Source organism: Neodiprion virginianus, chromosome 2 (assembly GCF_021901495.1).
Source record: "Neodiprion virginianus isolate iyNeoVirg1 chromosome 2, iyNeoVirg1.1, whole genome shotgun sequence".
In the NCBI taxonomy this organism is placed as follows: domain Eukaryota; kingdom Metazoa; phylum Arthropoda; class Insecta; order Hymenoptera; family Diprionidae; genus Neodiprion; species Neodiprion virginianus.
The window spans coordinates 22,348,653-22,366,863 of record NC_060878.1 but is presented as its reverse complement, the minus strand read 5'-3'; the positions used below and the strand labels follow the sequence as shown (position 1 = coordinate 22,366,863).

The window sequence follows — 18,211 nt, the reverse complement described above, 5'->3', positions numbered from 1 at the left end:
GAGGGGTAAAGCGAGCGGCGCACAGCCAAGTCGCGGAAGCCCGGCTCCAACGAGGCGGACCTCACCGAAGCGACCCGCGCGAGTTCCAAGGAGGGGAGCGGCCCCCTCGGTTAACCAGCCGGCCCCTGGCGTGTCCCGGGCCGAACAATTTCGTGGCGACAAGGTATGGGACGAAAAGTTATGTATGAATTGTCATCGTCCCGGTCACCGATTTAGCCGCTGTCCGGACCCCTTGCGAATCTTTTGCTACTATTGCGGATACGACGACGTCTATTCGACGGATTGTCCGCGGTGTTCGGGAAACCAGGGAGGGCAGCCCCGCTAAGTGTCGGCGCGGCGCCCCAAGTGGAAGAAACCACGGCCTTGCGTGGCGTCGAGGGGGAAATCGCGACGTGCTTTCCGATGCAGACCATGGAGTTCGGTCAACGCTGGTTTTTGCGGGTGTGTATCGGGGGCACATGGGTCAGTGCGTTGTTAGACACCGGCTCATCGCGAACATTTCTCGGTACGATCGGACACCAAGGTGCGTTAGAGTACGGGCGACCAGTAAAATCACCCAGCTGTTCGAGTGTCGTATTGGCGAATGTATCGGTAGAGTCAATCACCGGGGAAGTAGAGCTGCCGATAACGTTGCTGGGTGTCGCGCATAAGTTTTCGTTGCGGATTATCCCCACCTTAGTTGGAGATTGCGTTCTGGGCATGGATTCCGTGCGAAAATTTGGCCTTTCGATTGACGGCGCGCGCGAATCATGGAGAATCGCGAATATTCCGGAATACGAGGGAAAATTTGAGGAGGGTCGCCCGATCCCCGTTACCGAGGTGCCAAGTTGTAGCGGTATCGTAGAGCTAGGGGATACCGAGAGTCGCGAATTACAAGAATTCTTAGCAAAGGAATTACCGAAAGTCTCGGGAGACTTGGGTCTCACTCATCTACAATCGTGTGACGTGGATTTTTCCCGCTCTTCGGTCACTCGGAGACAATGACCGAGAACTTACCGCGTGCACAATAATTTGGCGTCAACGATGTACCCTGGATCTAAAACAATATCGCAAAGTTTTTGTTGGGCGCCTGGCGTGATTAACACGCCTCGAAATCATTAATACGCTATTCCTCGGGCATATGCTCGATAGCTCAGTACCGCGGTGAGGGGAGGGGTAATTTTTGGAGAGAGAGAGAGACACTCGAAATACACACGCTATTTAACAAAAGTAAAATAAAATCTTATATTTCGCAATAGCGGTGATACAAAAGAAAAAAAATATAATTCAAAAATCGCTCATCGCGAGTCTAAAACTAAACATAGAATTACACGTAACCTACCCTATTTCTTCCTCTACTGAGCTCGCGGCTCCCTAACTGAAACGTCACTCGACGATCGCAACATCCTCATACGCCATTCTCAAAACGTCACTCGACGATCGCAACATCCTCATACGCAATTCTCAATTCGCAAATTTGCCATTAGTTCTCCATGGCGATGATTGCTCGAACCGAAACTAAAACTGATTATTCGACGGTGCGCCGTCAGGTCTCGCAAACTAAAACACCATGCTCAAACTTTGTATCGTGCCTACACGGAAGAGTTACTTGTATTGGGATACGCGTATGTGATTACGTGTGACACACACCTTCAAATCTGTGGAGAACTCGAAAACAATGGCTACCTGACATGCGCAGTACGGTAAGTCGGAGAAACGCCGGGTCAACACGTGCTGGCACGACTAGTTGCTTGATATGCGTGAGCCAGACAGCACTCAGGCTCCTCTCCAATTTGGTGAGCCTACAATTCGAATCTCTGATTCGAACTGACGCTAAGTAGTATTTGTCACGATGGTTGTGTTGATACATAACTGAGACAACGCCACTGCGGCATAAGAGGGTCGACACTCGTCGTCACTCCATGACATAGCGCCTCTCGGCCATTAAAGGAGCGCCTCTCGGCCGTTCCATCTCTCTCTTGTATTCCCACTGGGGAATTAATTATCGCCTTGATAATTATCGTGTAACTAGCTTTCACGCTAGCATCTTGTAAGGCGGTTGAGCTCACCCCTATTGTGTCTTCACTCGAAGCGTCACAATTCTCTCTCTAGATAAATCCAGTGCACACATCCACTCATAAATCTAACATTCATTCACATACATTGTACACGATTTCGAGGAGGTTTTTACTCAGTTCCTGCTGAGGTTTTCCTCCTCTGGGGTAATAAACCATCTTTGATTGACCCCCAAACCGAGTGGATTTATTTAAAATACCTAACCATGCCCATATCAATAATTGTTATAAGCATTAATTTCAAGATGAAAGGGAAGTACGGGAATTAATCCTGGTGGTCAATTTCCGACAAAACATTTGGTGTCTCCTGTGAGGTCTGAACCCACGACCCCTGGTTTACGAGTGTCAAGTGAATCTACAACAGATCGAAGGTCAACTGCAATACGACGCCACCGCCTGCCACCAGCATCGTGGGACGCAATAAGACAAGAGATAAGTTCCAACATTAACTTACTATTAACAGGAAATAATATTATTCGATCATACATTCATTTATTTAACCTGTGCAATAATTGTCACCGCGTGTGCAATTGTTCATTTCGTTATTTGTTAATCAAATTCTAAATATTTAATTTTTCTCCCAAATCACATCAGTGATTCTCACATTATATTATTACTATATAAAACTATCTCAAAATGGACGCCAAAAACATTCCCTTGAGCACAAAACGCGAGACACTTGCTAAGAAAATAGAAACAATCCGAAGGGAATTCGAAGACGAAACAGCTAATCATACAGTAACAAATTTGCGCTTTAATAAATTGGCAGAATGGTTTAAAATCTATGACAAACTTGCCGACAAACTTGAAATGACAAGGCCCGAGGACCCAGAGGTAGTTCTCGCCGAAGAATTACGCACAAATTATTACGAACTCTCCAGTAAATTATTACATGCCAATCAAGCAAGAGCCGCGGCTGAAGACTTGCTCAACAAGGGTACACTCAATAACTCAACCAATAATAACACAACGACTGATACACACCGTCGTGCTAAACTCCCCACGACTGAAATACCCAAGTTTGACGGGAATTTTGAAAATTGGCTTTCTTTTAAAAACAAGTTCCAGACTATGATGGAAAACCGTGAAGACGTTGAAGATATTGACAAATTCATATACCTCCGCGGAGCATTGCACGGCACAGCATCACACAAACTCTCACTTTTCGATGCAAGCGCAGAAAACTATCAAAGGGCTTGGGCTCTTTTAACTGACACTTATCAGAAGGAACGTCCGCTGGCATATAAACATTACGATGCTCTCTTGCATCTCAATCCCATATCTAATCCGACCAATGAAAATCTTACTAAACTCATAGACGAAGCTCGCCAACACTTGAATTGTTTAGATACATTAAAGGCAAAACCGACCGAGGCAATTGTGGTGCGCATACTTGAACTTAAATTACCAATAGAAATTAGAGATAAATGGGAGGAGACCTTTGACGATGACAATATTCTTCCAACCTTTGAACTCTTTAGTAAATTCGTGACAAAAACAGCCTTCCGGCTTAGCTCACGCAAACCAGAATCACACACTAACTCATTCAAACGACGATGTGATCAAACTGGCAACCCTCGCAAATACCAAAGGACCGAACACACAACACGAGCACTTGTAACATCAATCTCTAGCACCTGTGCTCATTGCAAGGGTTCTCATCCTCTTTACAAATGTCCTCACTTTAACACACTGACAGTTGATCAACGAGTTAAATTCGTCAAATCAGCTCGACTCTGCTAAAACTGCATGCGGAACCACAAGGGGGCCTGTACCTCTATTAGATGCAAGACCTGTAACAAATTCCATCACACCATGTTACATTATCCACGAAACACAATTAATGAACACACTGGTACCAATACACAAGGAATCCAAACACCTGCTACTGCAGCCGCCGACAAGAGCGCGACAACCTGACTAGCCGCACACACTCTCGCAACGATCTTACGAACACCGCGATTCCAACTCATGATGAGCGCGCTCATACAGCTGCGCGACTCATCTGGTAAATTCATACAAGCTCGTGCTTTACTTGACACTTGTGCAACAGCCAATTTCATTACAGAAAATCTAACACTGAAATTAAAACTTCCAATGCAGACTTGCTCACTTCCCATCGGGGCAGTTAATGGAATGCAAACTTTCTCTAAACACCTTATTCAAGTAACTTGTAAATCTCTCGATAATAAATTCAAAAGACCAATCACATTCTTAACAGTTAACCAAATCGCGGACATAAGTCCAAGTGAGACCTTCCCGCGCGACAAAATTCACTTACCTAAAAACATTAAATTGGCTGATCCTCAATTTCACATACCACAAACAGTAGACGTCCTCATTGGATCGGGAATCACTCTATCTCTCCTGTCCATTGGACAAATCAACCTTTCACGAAACGATTGCGACCTAATCATACAAAAAACACAACTAGGCTGGGTCGTTGCTGGGGGAATTAACGACGACAATAACTTGCAACCTGTATCCTGTCAACTGACAGATTTGTCGAGTCAATTAACTAGGTTCTGGACGATTGAAGACGCGGGCCCAAGGGGTTCCAGATCCCTAGACAATTCCCTATGTGAACAACATTACCAACAATACACGACTCGTAACGCAGAAGGACGTTACGTTGTCCAACTGCCTTTCCGCATTGAAGACGTAGATTTTGGAAACTCGAAGAATCAAGCTTATCGACGATTTCTGTCCTTGCAAAGAAGGCTAAATGCTGACGCGCAGCTCAAGGCTGAATACTACAAGGTCATGCAGGAATATATTGACCTTGGTCACATGGTGCAAGTCCTAGATGACCATGAACCCGGGTATTACATGCCTCACCATCCAGTGATTAAGGCTTCCAGCACCACTACCAAGGTGCGCGTCGTGTTTGACGCTTCTGCCAAATCCGAGAAGGGTATCTCCCTGAACGACGTCTTGTTGACCGGACCCACTATCCAAGACAATCTCTTCACTATTCTCCTACGTTTCCGTGTTTACGTCTATGCTATGACCTCAGATATTGCGCAGATGTATCGCCAAATATGTGTTCACTATGACCATCACAAATTCCAACGAATCCTCTACTATCATAACAACACTATCAGCACTTACGAACTCCGTCGAGTTACCTTCGGTGTCTCTGCTGCACCATTTCTAGCGACACGTACAGTGAATCGACTTGCTGACGATGATGCTCACAATTTTCCGAAGGCTTCTCAAGTTTTGAAACCAGACTTTTATGTCGACAATCTCTTAACTGGAGCCAACTCCCTGACTGAAATTCTCCAATTGCGTGATGAGATCATTCAACTCGTAAGAAGGGGAGGTTTCGAGCTTAGACAATGGGCGTCCAATCATCAACATGCCCTTGACAACCTTGACGAAAGAACCCTGGACTTGGATGGTGCAATCAATAACGATCCAATCTCAAAAACTCTTGGCATTGCGTGGAATTCACTCACCGATAGCTTCATCTACACTGTCAGTCCGATCGATGCCTCTCGAAAAATAACTAAACGAACAATTCTCTCCGATATCGCGAAAATCTTCGATCCCATTGGTCTGCTGGGTCCGGTGGTACTAGCTGCAAAAACCATCATCCAACAGTGTTGGAAATCTAAGGTCCATTGGGACGAGGCAGTGCCACAAGAACTGCACACTCGCTGGCTCAAATTCGGGGAACAGCTACCATCCATCAGGGACTTTTCTATCGAGCGCAATCTCATACTTCCTGATCCAACTGAGATTGAGCTACACGGCTTCTGTGACGCAAGCCAGGTTGGCTATGGTGCTTGTCTATATGTAAGATCAACGGACCAACAGGGACAAATGATTGTCCGGTTGGCGTGCTCAAAAACGAGAGTCGCCCCAATCAAGGATATGACTATTCCGAAGCTAGAACTGTGTGGTGCACAGCTACTCTCACGCTTGTATCGAGACGCACTACCGGCCTTTGATTTCCCCATATCGCAAACTATCTTCTGGTCTGACTCTACTATTGTCCTCCAATGGCTCAAAAGATCGCCCGAGTCTCTCAAGGTCTTTGAAGCCAATCGCGTCACAGAAATCCAGTCTCTTGGAAACAAAATCGAATGGAGACATGTCCGTACCAAGGACAATCCGGCTGATTGCTTATCCAGAGGTCAACTACCCTCTGAGTTCCTGACCAATCAAATGTGGTTCGAGGGCCCTTCATGGCTCACACAAAACCATGATAAGTGGCCCACTCCCATTCAATTGACCCTATCGGAACTTCCCGGTGTTAGGAAAAACACCTGTTTGTCATCCACCACCTCGGATATCTTTCAACGTTTTTCTTCTTACTCAACTCTCGTGAATTCTCTCGCTTATTGTCTGCGCATGCGCAACTCCAGTGAATTTAAACACAAACTCTTGAGCGTCGAGGAGAGAGCGTTGACTAAACTGAGAATCCTAACTCTGATTCAAAATGAACAATTCCACGACGAAATTGAACAGATCAAGGAAACTGGCGAGACGAAAAACCTACGACTTCGATGTCTCAATCCATTTCTAGACCAACAGGGTCTGCTTCGAGTTGGCGGACGTCTGAAACACGCACCTATCTCTTTCACCAAAAAATACCCGATTCTGTTGCCTTCTCATCGTCATGTCACTGATCTAATCATTCGTGAAACTCATAAGAATGCATTCCATTCCGGTATCCAGAGCACACTCTCAAATCTTCGACACCGATTCTGGCTGCTAGATGGAAAGGGGCAAGTACGACGAATTGTCCGACGATGTGTCGAATGTGTTCGACATCGTCCCGTGTTACTGCACGGAAAGATGGCAGACCTGCCCAGTGCACGAGTCACGGATTCAGCCGCATTCTCACATGCGGGTGTAGATTGTTTCGGACCCTTATTCATCAAAGAACGAAAATTCAGAAATCGAACCAAGATCAAGTCATACGGGTGTGTATTCGTTTGCATGGCGACAAAGGCCGTACATCTCGAAATCGTAAGCGATCTGACCACCGACGGGTTCCTGGGTGCCTTCGGACGGTTCATTGGACGTCAAGGTGTCCCGTCTCATGTTCATTCGGACAACGGTACCAATTTTGTGGGCGCGAATAACCAACTACGAGAACTTTACTCCTTATTCACCTCCCAATCGCATCATGACCAAGTAAACGAGTATGCTGTGAGGAAAAACATTACTTGGCACTTCAACCCTCCACTTTCCCCTCACTTTGGGGGCATTTGGGAAGCGGCTGTGAAGTCATTTAAGCATCACTTCAAACGAGTGGTGAAAGAACAACTTCTTACCTTTGAGAAATTAAATTCCTTAGCCATACAAATTGAATCCATACTTAATTCTCGACCTCTATGCTCATTATCTAGTGATCCTAACGATCCTATTGCTCTGACACCTGCCCATATCTTAATAGGGCGTCCTCTCACCATGCTACCTGAAGATGATTTTTCTGATGTCCCAGATAACCGACTCAGCGCGTGGCAATTCATTACCAAGGCCAGACAGGACTTTTGGAAGCGCTGGTACTTGGAGTATCTCCACGAGCTCCAAATCCGCCAGAAATGGCATTCTTCCCAGGGTGAACTCACAACCAACCAGATAGTACTACTCATGGACAAAAACCAACCATGTATGCGGTGGCAATTGGGGGTGGTGGTCGAAATCCATCCAGGGGATGATGGAGTGGCACGAGTCGCCACTGTCAGAACAGCACAAGGGTTGTTCAAACGAAACGTCACTTTGTTGTGTCCTTTACCAATTAATTCTTGACAAATATCTGTGAATTTGATAAACTGTATCTCACATTAAATCGTACAATACCATGATCACACATTACATTGCTCACTCATTCGCAACGGGGGGAGTGTGTATCGTGCCTACACGGAAGAGTTACTTGTATTGGGATACGCGTATGTGATTACGTGTGACACACACCTTCAAATCTGTGGAGAACTCGAAAACAATGGCTACCTGACATGCGCAGTACGGTAAGTCGGAGAAACGCCGGGTCAACACGTGCTGGCACGACTAGTTGCTTGATATGCGTGAGCCAGACAGCACTCAGGCTCCTCTCCAATTTGGTGAGCCTACAATTCGAATCTCTGATTCGAACTGACGCTAAGTAGTATTTGTCACGATGGTTGTGTTGATACATAACTGAGACAACGCCACTGCGGCATAAGAGGGTCGACACTCGTCGTCACTCCATGACATAGCGCCTCTCGGCCATTAAAGGAGCGCCTCTCGGCCGTTCCATCTCTCTCTTGTATTCCCACTGGGGAATTAATTATCGCCTTGATAATTATCGTGTAACTAGCTTCCACGCTAGCATCTTGTAAGGCGGTTGAGCTCACCCCTATTGTGTCTTCACTCGAAGCGTCACAATTCTCTCTCTAGATAAATCCAGTGCACACATCCACTCATAAATCTAACATTCATTCACATACATTGTACACGATTTCGAGGAGGTTTTTACTCAGTTCCTGCTGAGGTTTTCCTCCTCTGGGGTAATAAACCATCTTTGATTGACCCCCAAACCGAGTGGATTTATTTAAAATACCTAACCATGCCCATATCAATAATTGTTATAAGTATTAATTTCAAGATGAAAGGGAAGTACGGGAATTAATCCTGGTGGTCAATTTCCGACAAAACAAACTTCTCGTCTCAACTGCTGCGCAACGCAACGGCAATTTCAACTATACATCACCTAACCTCGACTAAAAACTATCTTAACTAAACGTAAACTTAACTAAGTGCAAGCACCACTATATTTAACTTCAACTAAACACAAGCTCAAAGTAACACAACTCAAACTACATTATCTTAAATAACGGGTACGGAACTCAATGCAGGCGCAACTAAACGTAACCTAAACTATACGCAATCGCAACGCATCCGAACGTAATTCTTTTCACAATCCTCCAAAACGTCACCCGCTAATCCGAGCACTCCAATTCGGTGCTTCCCGACCTACTCGAGAGGTGACACAAAAAGAAAACGATAACGCGGCTCAAGCCGGTACGGCGAAATTCGGCTATACTTGGTTTCACTAACGAGAAAGATTGAACTAAAACCCGTGACTCTACTCAACTTTTTCAGAAACTCAAAATTTACTTTATTCTAACCCGCGTACTCAGGCTACGGTCATCAAGCAAGAAAATCGGCAAAAGAATTTCGAGTACTTTTCTATAACGCAAATCCAAAACGGCTATCCGTTACTCGGCAAGCCTTTCCGCAATTATGCTCGAAATTCAATCGCGGGAATAGAAGCAGCGCTTACCTTCTACATCCTGGCGACCCCCTTTCCATTCCCTTCACGATTTTTGGGCGACGCCATTGCTTCGCGAAACTCCCCCCAAAACGTGACTACTAATCACGACCGCCAGAACTAGAGTGGTTTCAAAAACCTACCACCTGCCGCAACACGGATCTCGATACGCCCTCCCACACGTGACGTCATACCCCCAAGAATACGCAATAATCGATCCGTCATCGATTTCGTCGATCGCGCAACTCGACGCGCACCTTCGATAGCATCGCTGCGCAGAACTCAGAGCTAGGTCGCAATCTCGTCCTCCGCGCAGCTCCATGACGTCTTGGCGGTGAGCGTGGTGCTCCCTCGTCGCTAGTCGGTCCGTCGCAAGTTCGCTGGTCAATTGTTGGCGGGGTAAAGGGGAAGAGGCTGCGGCGCGCCGGCCGCCAGCGGGAATCGCATCCACCTTAGATTCCCGCGCTGCAGGGATCTGCGTTGCCTCCCCCTCCGCAGCCTCGGTGTCCTTCCCGCGAGATCGCCGTGGTTTCGCCTTGCCTCGAAAGATGTTCGGCGTCGGAGTTGGTCGCTGGAGGGTAGCCGGTACACTCGAGAAAAAAAATTAAAACAAAAGCCTGAAATATCTGGGTCGCAATGCTCTATTTCGTCCCTGTCGAAGCTCGGGTGCGTGACTCCAGTTCTGGCGCTCTCTAAGATTATTCCGCGACTCGATTTTCTAGGCCCTGATTCCGGGATCTCGCCCAGGGTTCAGGGAGTCTCTTGTAACGGGCAGGCCTAACCGAACTGCCACGTTACAACTCCCCCCCCCCCCCCCCCCCCTAGACGGATCGTGAGGTGCCAGAGCGCCAGCGCTGCATCCCGCGAGCCGAACTTCGCGAGGTGACCGCAAGCTCGAAGTACTCACACGCTATTGCGCGGTACTCACTGAGAATCCCCTCCCAAGAGGACGATAAAACAACAAAAAAAAACAAAACAAAAAAAAATTTTCTCCCGTGTGGCCAGATGCCCACTCCCGTGTCCTCTGGGATTCTTCGCGAACTCAACTGATCCCCTTCCTCACGCCATAGTTGTCTAGGGGAGCTTTCTGCTTCGCCACTGGACCTGGAATTTTTCTCAAAACCCGCCACCTGGGATCTACGAAAGAAAGCGGACGCCATTTATTGTCGAGGTTAAGCATTTATTATAATAAAAAAAAAAGAAAGAAAGACTATAAGAAAAAAAAAAAATCTGGTGGTTGTTGGCCTAGCCGCGCCGCCCCGGCCGGCCTCGATCCCGGCCCCGGCCGGTTGCGGATGCCACGATCCGCCGGCGGAGCATCTCGACCTCCCTGCTTATGTCCTCTTCGCCCCTCGCAACGGGGGGGTCCTGGAAGGATCCTCTCGCGACTTGGGGTTTGGGGACGACTTCCCTCGCAACGGGGGTATGTGGGGCGGCTTCCCTCGCCATCTGGGGAGTTGGGGCTGTCCTGGATGAATACCCCGGGGGGGGGGGGGAAATCTCCCTCGCCATCAAGGGGGGAAGGCTGGCCGCTGGCCCGGTCCCCTCGCGAACCCCCCCCCCCTACTGGGGCGGCTCGCCTGGTCGTGGCAGGCGGGGCACCTCGTCTTCGGGTACCCGGGCCATCCGCACCGTCGGCAGAATAGCCCGAGTACCCGAGGGCAGTCATGGTACGAATGGTACCTCCACCAGCAATTCCAGCAGCCGCCCGCTGGCAGCTGCTCTTGCCACTCGGGGCCCGCTGGGGCTGCTCTCCCCCAGCTGATGGTCGCCGGGGGGAGAGGGACCTTCGCTAGGACTAGAAGGTCCCTAATTGCCCTGACGTCGTCTTCCGTCCTCGCGATCCCTCCGCCAACTAAGGGGAAGAGTCAGTCAGGATCGTGGTTATCGTCTGTTACCCCTTTCCTCTCCCCGAGAAGCCTAATTCCCCCTCACGGTTCCTCCCCGTTTCTATGCGCACTTGCCTCAGACTCCACGTACCGCTTCAAATCCTTGATGTGGTGTCGACCGCGACTCCCTCCTTCGCTATCCTCTAATTCGTAGACGACGGGCGAGATTACCTGCGCAACGCGAAAGGGACCGGCAAACTTGGGGGCTAGCTTCGCAGCGACCTGTTGCGTAGCCGAGGACAGAACTCGGTTTCGCTTCCATACCCACTCCCCTACTTCGAAACGGATATCCCGGTGCCCTTGGTTATAATAGCATGCCTGTCGCTCGTGGGCTTCCTCGAGATGTCTAGTCACTAAGTCACGCAGCTCACCTAATTTCGCCATTCGGTCCCCCCATACTTCGGGACGGGCAACGGGGATTTCCGCGGGACCTTCCACGAGTCGTCGCAACTGCATCCGTGGTTTGGGATCGCGACCCAAGTTTAAAAACGCGGGACTGACTCTTAGTGAGCTATGCACAGCGGTATTATACGCAAACCGAAATTCGTGAAGGTGCACATCCCAATCCCGGTGATCTGCCTCGATGTAGGCCACGATCATGGTTTTTAATACGCGATTCACCCTCTCCACGGGGTTAGCTTGCGCGTGGTACGGCGGTACTTTTGCGTGGGTAATATGGTACGCAGCGCACAGTTCGTCGACGGCCTTATTCGCGAATTCCGTGCCGTTATCCGTCAGGAGCACCTCCGGGGTACCCCATCGGGACAGCACGAGATCTTCCAGCGCGGCACGAATGTTTTTCGCGTTTGATTTCCGCAACGGCGCTACCTCCACCCACCGGGTAAATAGATCTTCGAAAACCAACAAATACTCGAACCCGGCGCGTCTTCGGGGAAAGGGACCCATGACGTCCGCCGCAACCACAGTCCAGGGCGTGTCGACAACCCGTCGACCCATAAGGCCCGCTGGTGGCACCTGTTGTACCTTGCACTCCTGGCAACGCTCGCACGCTCGGACCATCAAAACTATATCGCGATACATCCCGGGCCAGTAGTAGTCGGCCCTCGCTCGCGCGTAGGTCTTCTCGACGCCAAGGTGCCCTGCCTGGGGGTCCTCGTGGACTTCCGTAAAAATCCGCGATCGCTGCTCCCTCGGGAGCACCAATTTCCACGGCGCCAAGTCCGCTAGTATTGGCTCGACTAAGGGGTCCGCCCGAAGATGGTATAGACGCCCCTCGACCACCGACCAAGTTCGGAACTTGTGTGGGTAGTCCAGGACGTCCTTTACGCGATGCTGGTACCAGGGGTCGACGACGACATCCCAGACGGCCTTACGCTCCGTCCCTGGTCTCCCGTCCCCAACCACGTCGAGGGCGGCTAGCTGCTCCGTCCCCTCGTCTTCGCCCTCGTACATCCGCGATAGTGCATCGGGCACATGGTGCATCGCCCCCTTTCGGTGTTTAATTTCGCAATCATACTCGAGTAAGTCGAGCGCCCACCTAGCTGACCGACCCGTCGGATTCCGCAATTCCCGCAACCATTTTAGGCTCGCGTGGTCGGTTATCACCGTGGAGTGATATCCTTCTAGGTATGCTCTAAACTTCTTGACGGCCCAAATCACCGCGAGACATTCCTGTTCGGTTGTGGAATACTTCCGTTCCGCATCCGACATTGTCCGGCTCGCGTACGCGATCACACGCTCAATACCGCCAATAGTCTGTGTTAAGACTGCGCCAATGCCAAAGCTACTTGCATCGGTCTGTACTACGAACTCGTGCTCAAAATCGGGACACGTTAAAACCGGAGCCGACGTTAACGCGGCTTTTATGCGTTTGAACGCGGTTTCCTGTTCGCTACCCCAGTCCCATCTCTTATCCTTACGCAATAGCCGGGTAAGGGGTTCCGCCACACTCGCGAACTCGGGGATGAATTTTCGATACCACGACGCCATACCCAAAAATCGCCGCAATTGCCGTAGGTTTTTCGGTGCGGGATACGCTAGAATAGGTTCCACTTTGTCGGCATCGACTTGTAGGCCGTCCTGGTTCACCTTGAACCCGAGATACCGGACTTCGCTACGACAAAACTCACACTTTTCCGGGTTGATGGTAAGCCCGGCCAACATTATCCGCTCGATCACGCGAGACAGCCATTTTAAGTGCGAACGAAAATCGGTGGTCACTACAATAATGTCGTCGAGATACGCGAAGGCATGCGGCTCCATCTCGGGAGTAATTAATTTGTCTATTAACCGCTGAAAGGTGGCCGGGGCTCCGGTAAGCCCGTATGGCATCCGCACAAACTGGAATAATCCGCGACCTGGGACCGTAAACGCCGTTATTTCGCGACTCTCGCGTGTCAAGGGAATCTGGTGGTAAGCTTGACTCAAGTCTATAGTCGAGATGTACTTGGCCGACCGCAATTTATCCAATATACCGTTCATAAACGGGATCGGGTGCGCATCCTTCTTCGAAACGCTATTTACTTTTCTAAAATCTAAACAGAACCGATATTTTCCGTTTGGCTTCTTGACCATCACGATTGGCGTCGACCACGAACTTTGGGAGGGTTCGATCACTCCATCCGCGAGCATACGGTCTACCTCCTCGTTAATAGCCTCCTCCACTTTCGGGGATACGAGATAGTACCGCTGCTTGATCGGGGCGCTTCCCTGCACGTCTATTTCGTGCTCCGCGAGATGAGTGAGACCCAAGTCTCCCGAGACTTTCGGTAATTCCTTCGCTAAGAATTCCTGTAATTCGCGATTCTCGGTATCCCCTAGCTCTACGATACTGCTACAACTTGACACCTCGGTAACGGGGATCGGGCGACCCTCCTCAAATTTTCCCTCGTATTTCGGAAGATTCGCGATTCTCCATGATTCGCGCGCGCCGTCGATCGAAAGGCCAAATTTTCGCACGAAATCCATGCCCAGAACGCAATCTCCAACTAAGGTGGGGATAATCCGCAACGAAAACTTATGCGCGACACCCAGCAACGTTATCGGCAGCTCTACTTCTCCGGTGATTGACTCGACCGATCCATTCGTCAATACGACACTCGAACAGCTGGGTGATTTTACCGGTCGCCCGTACTCTAACGCAATTTGGTGTCCGATCGTACCGAGAAATGTTCGCGATGAGCCGGTGTCTAACAATGCCCTGACCCATGTGCCATCGATACACACCCGCAAAAACCAGCGTTGACCGAACTCCATGGTCTGCATCGGAAAACACGTCGCGATTTCCCCCTCGACGCCACGCAAGGCCGTGGTGTCTTCCACTCGGGGCGCCGCGCCGACACTTAGCGGGGCTGCCCTCCCTGGTTTTCCGAACACCGCGGACAATCCGTCGAATAGACGTCGTCGTATCCGCAATAGTAGCAAAATATTCGCAAGGGGTCCGGACAGCGGCTGAATCGGAGACCGGGACGATGACAATTCATACACAACTTCTCGTCCCACACCTTGTCGCCACGAAATTGTTCGGCCCGGGACACGCTAGGGGCCGACTGGTTAACCGAGGGGGCCGCTCCCCTCCTTGATCCTCGCGCGGGTCGCTTCGGCGAGGTCCGCCTCGTTGGAGCCGGGCTTCCGCCACTTGGCTGTGCGCCGCTCGATTTACCCCTCTGGGTCGCCACCTCCATTGCCTTCAACAATTTCTCCTCGAGCCCTTTCACCTGGGCCGCGAGCAGCTTCTCTATCGTCTGCGCTACTGTTGGCTCGATCCCTGCTTCGGTAATTGCGGCTAATCCAGGTTCGCCTCGAGCCGCCGCGGTTTTGGTCCGGCACGCTAATTCACTAATGAAGGACTCTTTCGGCGTGGGCGGGGGGCGGTATTCGCGAGATAACGCGAGGTTTCGTTCCCGCTCCGTGGCGAGATAGATCATTCCGCTCCTCGTACGAATTTTCCTTCGACGGAGGACTTCGCGAATTTCGGGACGCAGGTTCTTAAAGGCCAGGTCTATTTGCTGTTCCAAAGTGTACGGACGCGGCATCCGTCTCAACAACCCTCGAACGCAGGAAAGATATTCAGTAACTGACTCTACTGGTCCCTGAGTTCGCGACCTAGCCTGGTCCTCCACGCGACTTCCGACTGTCCCGTCCCCGAACCACAAACGTAATGCCGCGCGAAAGTCATCGTACGTGACCCAGCTATCTCGTTCGCAACGCAACCATTCCAAGGCCACGCCCGAGAAGATCATCGTGAGCGAAATCAACACCTCGTTCTCGCTCAACTATGACAAACTACGCCACTCCTCCAATCGCGTCAAGAAATCCTCGACACTCTGCTCGCCAATCCCCGAAAACTTGAGGTTCCACCCGCGCAGGGCCCTCGGGATGTCACGAATTGTTTTCCAGGTACGCGATTCGATATTTAAATCCCGGGTATAGGTCGGCCGGGCAGCGGTCGCCATATCACGAGGAATTGTTGCGGGATCGACCGGTAACGACCGGAATTCGACCCGCGAAGCTGGTGGCCCCGCCACTAGCCCGGTAGAATCCACGATGGGTTCCTCGAGCCCGTGTCGGTGCCCCTGGATCGGGGAGGCCTCTCCCCAGTGCCCCTGGGCTCCGCTAGCCATTGAAAACGGAATTGAGTGGAAGGGTATTTGCGTCGGAACCTGGTACGCGGTCGGTCGCGAGGTGCTACCATACACCGCCGAGGTGGTGATAGCCGCCGAGGCGACGGCTACGCTCACCACCGTACTCGTCGTCGCTACCGTGGTTAGCCGGGTCGCGATGGTAATATTCACGGGCTCTAACAGCCGCGAATCGCTAGCCCTTCGGGGCTGTTCCCGCACCGGTTCCGTGATGGTCGCTAATTCGGCCAATCCCGCGAAGACATCCTCGTCCGCTGGTTCCCAGGTGACCGTCAAATCCCCGCGCTCACGCAAGAGGTGTCGTACGTACCGGTCACGACGCACCAGTAGGTCACCGGTGGAATTTACCCTCGCGGTCACTAATGCCAACTCGAGGTCATCGCTAGTCATTTCGTACAACCACGCGCCAATTGTTACCTCCGCCATGTTGATCTCACCAGCGAAACGAAAAGCCGTGACGAAAGTAAAAGCACGCTAAAAGAAAGGAGAAGTGGTGAAAGTAAGAGCACGCAAAACCAAACTATTCGCACCGAAAGACAAAAGCCGTAGGTAGAGTCTGAGTGCAAGCAATGATACCCAGTATGGATACTTCCGCGAAACTTGTTGAATTAATTCGCTATCTTCCCCCAGCACCAACAGAACGTGAGAGAGATGTTTCCTCGTATTGGTGTCATCCCCTCTATTACCTTAGCGATATCAAAATTGCGAATAAAAGCGCCAACAAAAGAAATACCGTAAACAAAATAAAACAGAGCAGAAAAAAAACAAAAGACGGGCTGAAAGAGGGAAAAAAAAAATTATGTCGTCGCACCAGCAACAAAACCAAAAAAAAATTTTCAACCGCGATTCTGAACTTCGTCTTTGAAACACACTAAAAAAAACAAAAACAAAAAAAAATATTTCGAAATCGCAGAAAACAAAAGAAAAACAAAAGGGAAGCAGAAATCCAAAAGCAATAACAAAAGAAAATAAAATGACACAAGCAAGAGATTGGCGATAAAAGCAGGCGATCTTATCCCTAGTATTAGAAATATACGGTGTGAATATACACGGGGTACTTTTTCGCCACCCGGTATATTCGTCAAATCTTAGCCTGAGTGGTAAGTCGCAAGTTTCGGTGTTATTCGCCACCCTTTGTATCCAATTTTATTCTCATCCTTTGTATTCAAAATTGTCTCGCTGTACTTCAAACGTCAACACGCTTAACCGAAGTGTCGCGCGACCTCTCTCTCCCGTAATCTCCGACCGCTGTTGTTTTCGTTACGCGAGCGCTATCCGTTACTAATTCGAAATTTCCAAAGCGCGCAACGCTACTTTCTTTCTCGGAAATTTTCAGCGGAAATTTCGCGAAGGCCCCACGTTGGGCGCCAATTTGTGACGTGGATTTTTCTGCACCTCGGTCACTCGAAGAAAATGACCAAGAACTTACCGCGTGCACAATAATTTGGCGTCCGAGAGGTATCCTGGATCTGAAACAATATCGCGAAATTTTGTTGGGCGCCTGGCGTGGTCAACACGCCTCGAAATCGGTAATACGATATACCGCGACCATAGGCTCGGTAGCTCAGTACCGCGGAGAGGGGAGGGGTAATTTTTGGGTAGAGAGAATTGCAATACAAGTAAGCCAACGCGTGATGTGGCTAAATTACTATAAAATTACAATAATATATTTCAACAAAAAAATAAAAAAACAAAACAAAAAGAAATAAAAATAAAGATAAAAGCAATAGTAATACGACTACGCAAGTCGTCCTTCGCGGTTCCAAATACAATGTTAAATTTAATCTAAACGAAATCGGAAAGGGAGAAACACACCAAATAAAAAAAAATAAAAAAAAAAAGGTGAATAATTCTAGGAGACCTCTACGGCCTACGTGCGCTAGTCGCCGTCTTAACAATACCCTACTTCATAAAAACCAAAAACAAAATCGGACTCGATGCACTGCCCGCTAACGTCCTTTACAAAATGGCGCTGACCGCCAACTTAATACTAACTGATAATGCAAACAAAAAAAGAAAAAAAAAAATTAATAACTAAATTGAGGCGAGGCTCGTCGCGACACCCGCGATCCTCCTCTAAAAACGCATACTCTTATCAGCGCGCACCCGAGCTTCACTTCCTCGGCGACGGCGGGACGCAGTCGCAAATTCGAATGCTCCCCGTGACTGCTCGCGACCTACACGAGAATGGAAGATGGGCCGGACGAAGTGAAATGACCCCGTGTAACGGACTTCGGTCACACTCAACCTCGAGACAATAACGTCTCGGCTCAACCCGTGGCTCGACTCGATTTTCTGGATCCCCCGAAATTAACGCTACTCCCTTGCGCGCAACTCAGGCTACGGTCACCAAGCAAAAGAATCGACAAACGAATTTCGAGTACTTTTCGACACGTAAAC

At 49.6% G+C, this 18,211-nt stretch overlaps 2 protein-coding genes across 2 annotated transcripts; both read left to right on the top strand.

The window, feature by feature from the left end:
* Positions 1-2,690: 2,690 nt before the first annotated feature.
* LOC124297779 (uncharacterized) lies at positions 2,691-3,797 on the top strand. Its single transcript, XM_046749092.1, has one exon. It carries the CDS (start codon positions 2,691-2,693, stop codon positions 3,795-3,797), a length of 1,107 nt encoding a protein of 368 aa, XP_046605048.1.
* A 231-nt stretch (positions 3,798-4,028) lies between these two features.
* On the top strand, positions 4,029-7,820 carry LOC124297778 (uncharacterized). Its single transcript, XM_046749091.1, has one exon. It carries the CDS (start codon positions 4,029-4,031, stop codon positions 7,818-7,820), a length of 3,792 nt encoding a protein of 1,263 aa, XP_046605047.1.
* The last annotated feature ends 10,391 nt before the right edge of the window (positions 7,821-18,211 follow it).

Excerpts from the sequence above, each read along its gene's own strand:
- LOC124297778 (XM_046749091.1), top strand. The coding sequence starts at position 4,029 with ATGAGCGCGCTCATACAGCTGCGCGACTCATCTGGTAAATTCATACAA.
- LOC124297779 (XM_046749092.1), top strand. The coding sequence starts at position 2,691 with ATGGACGCCAAAAACATTCCCTTGAGCACAAAACGCGAGACACTTGCT.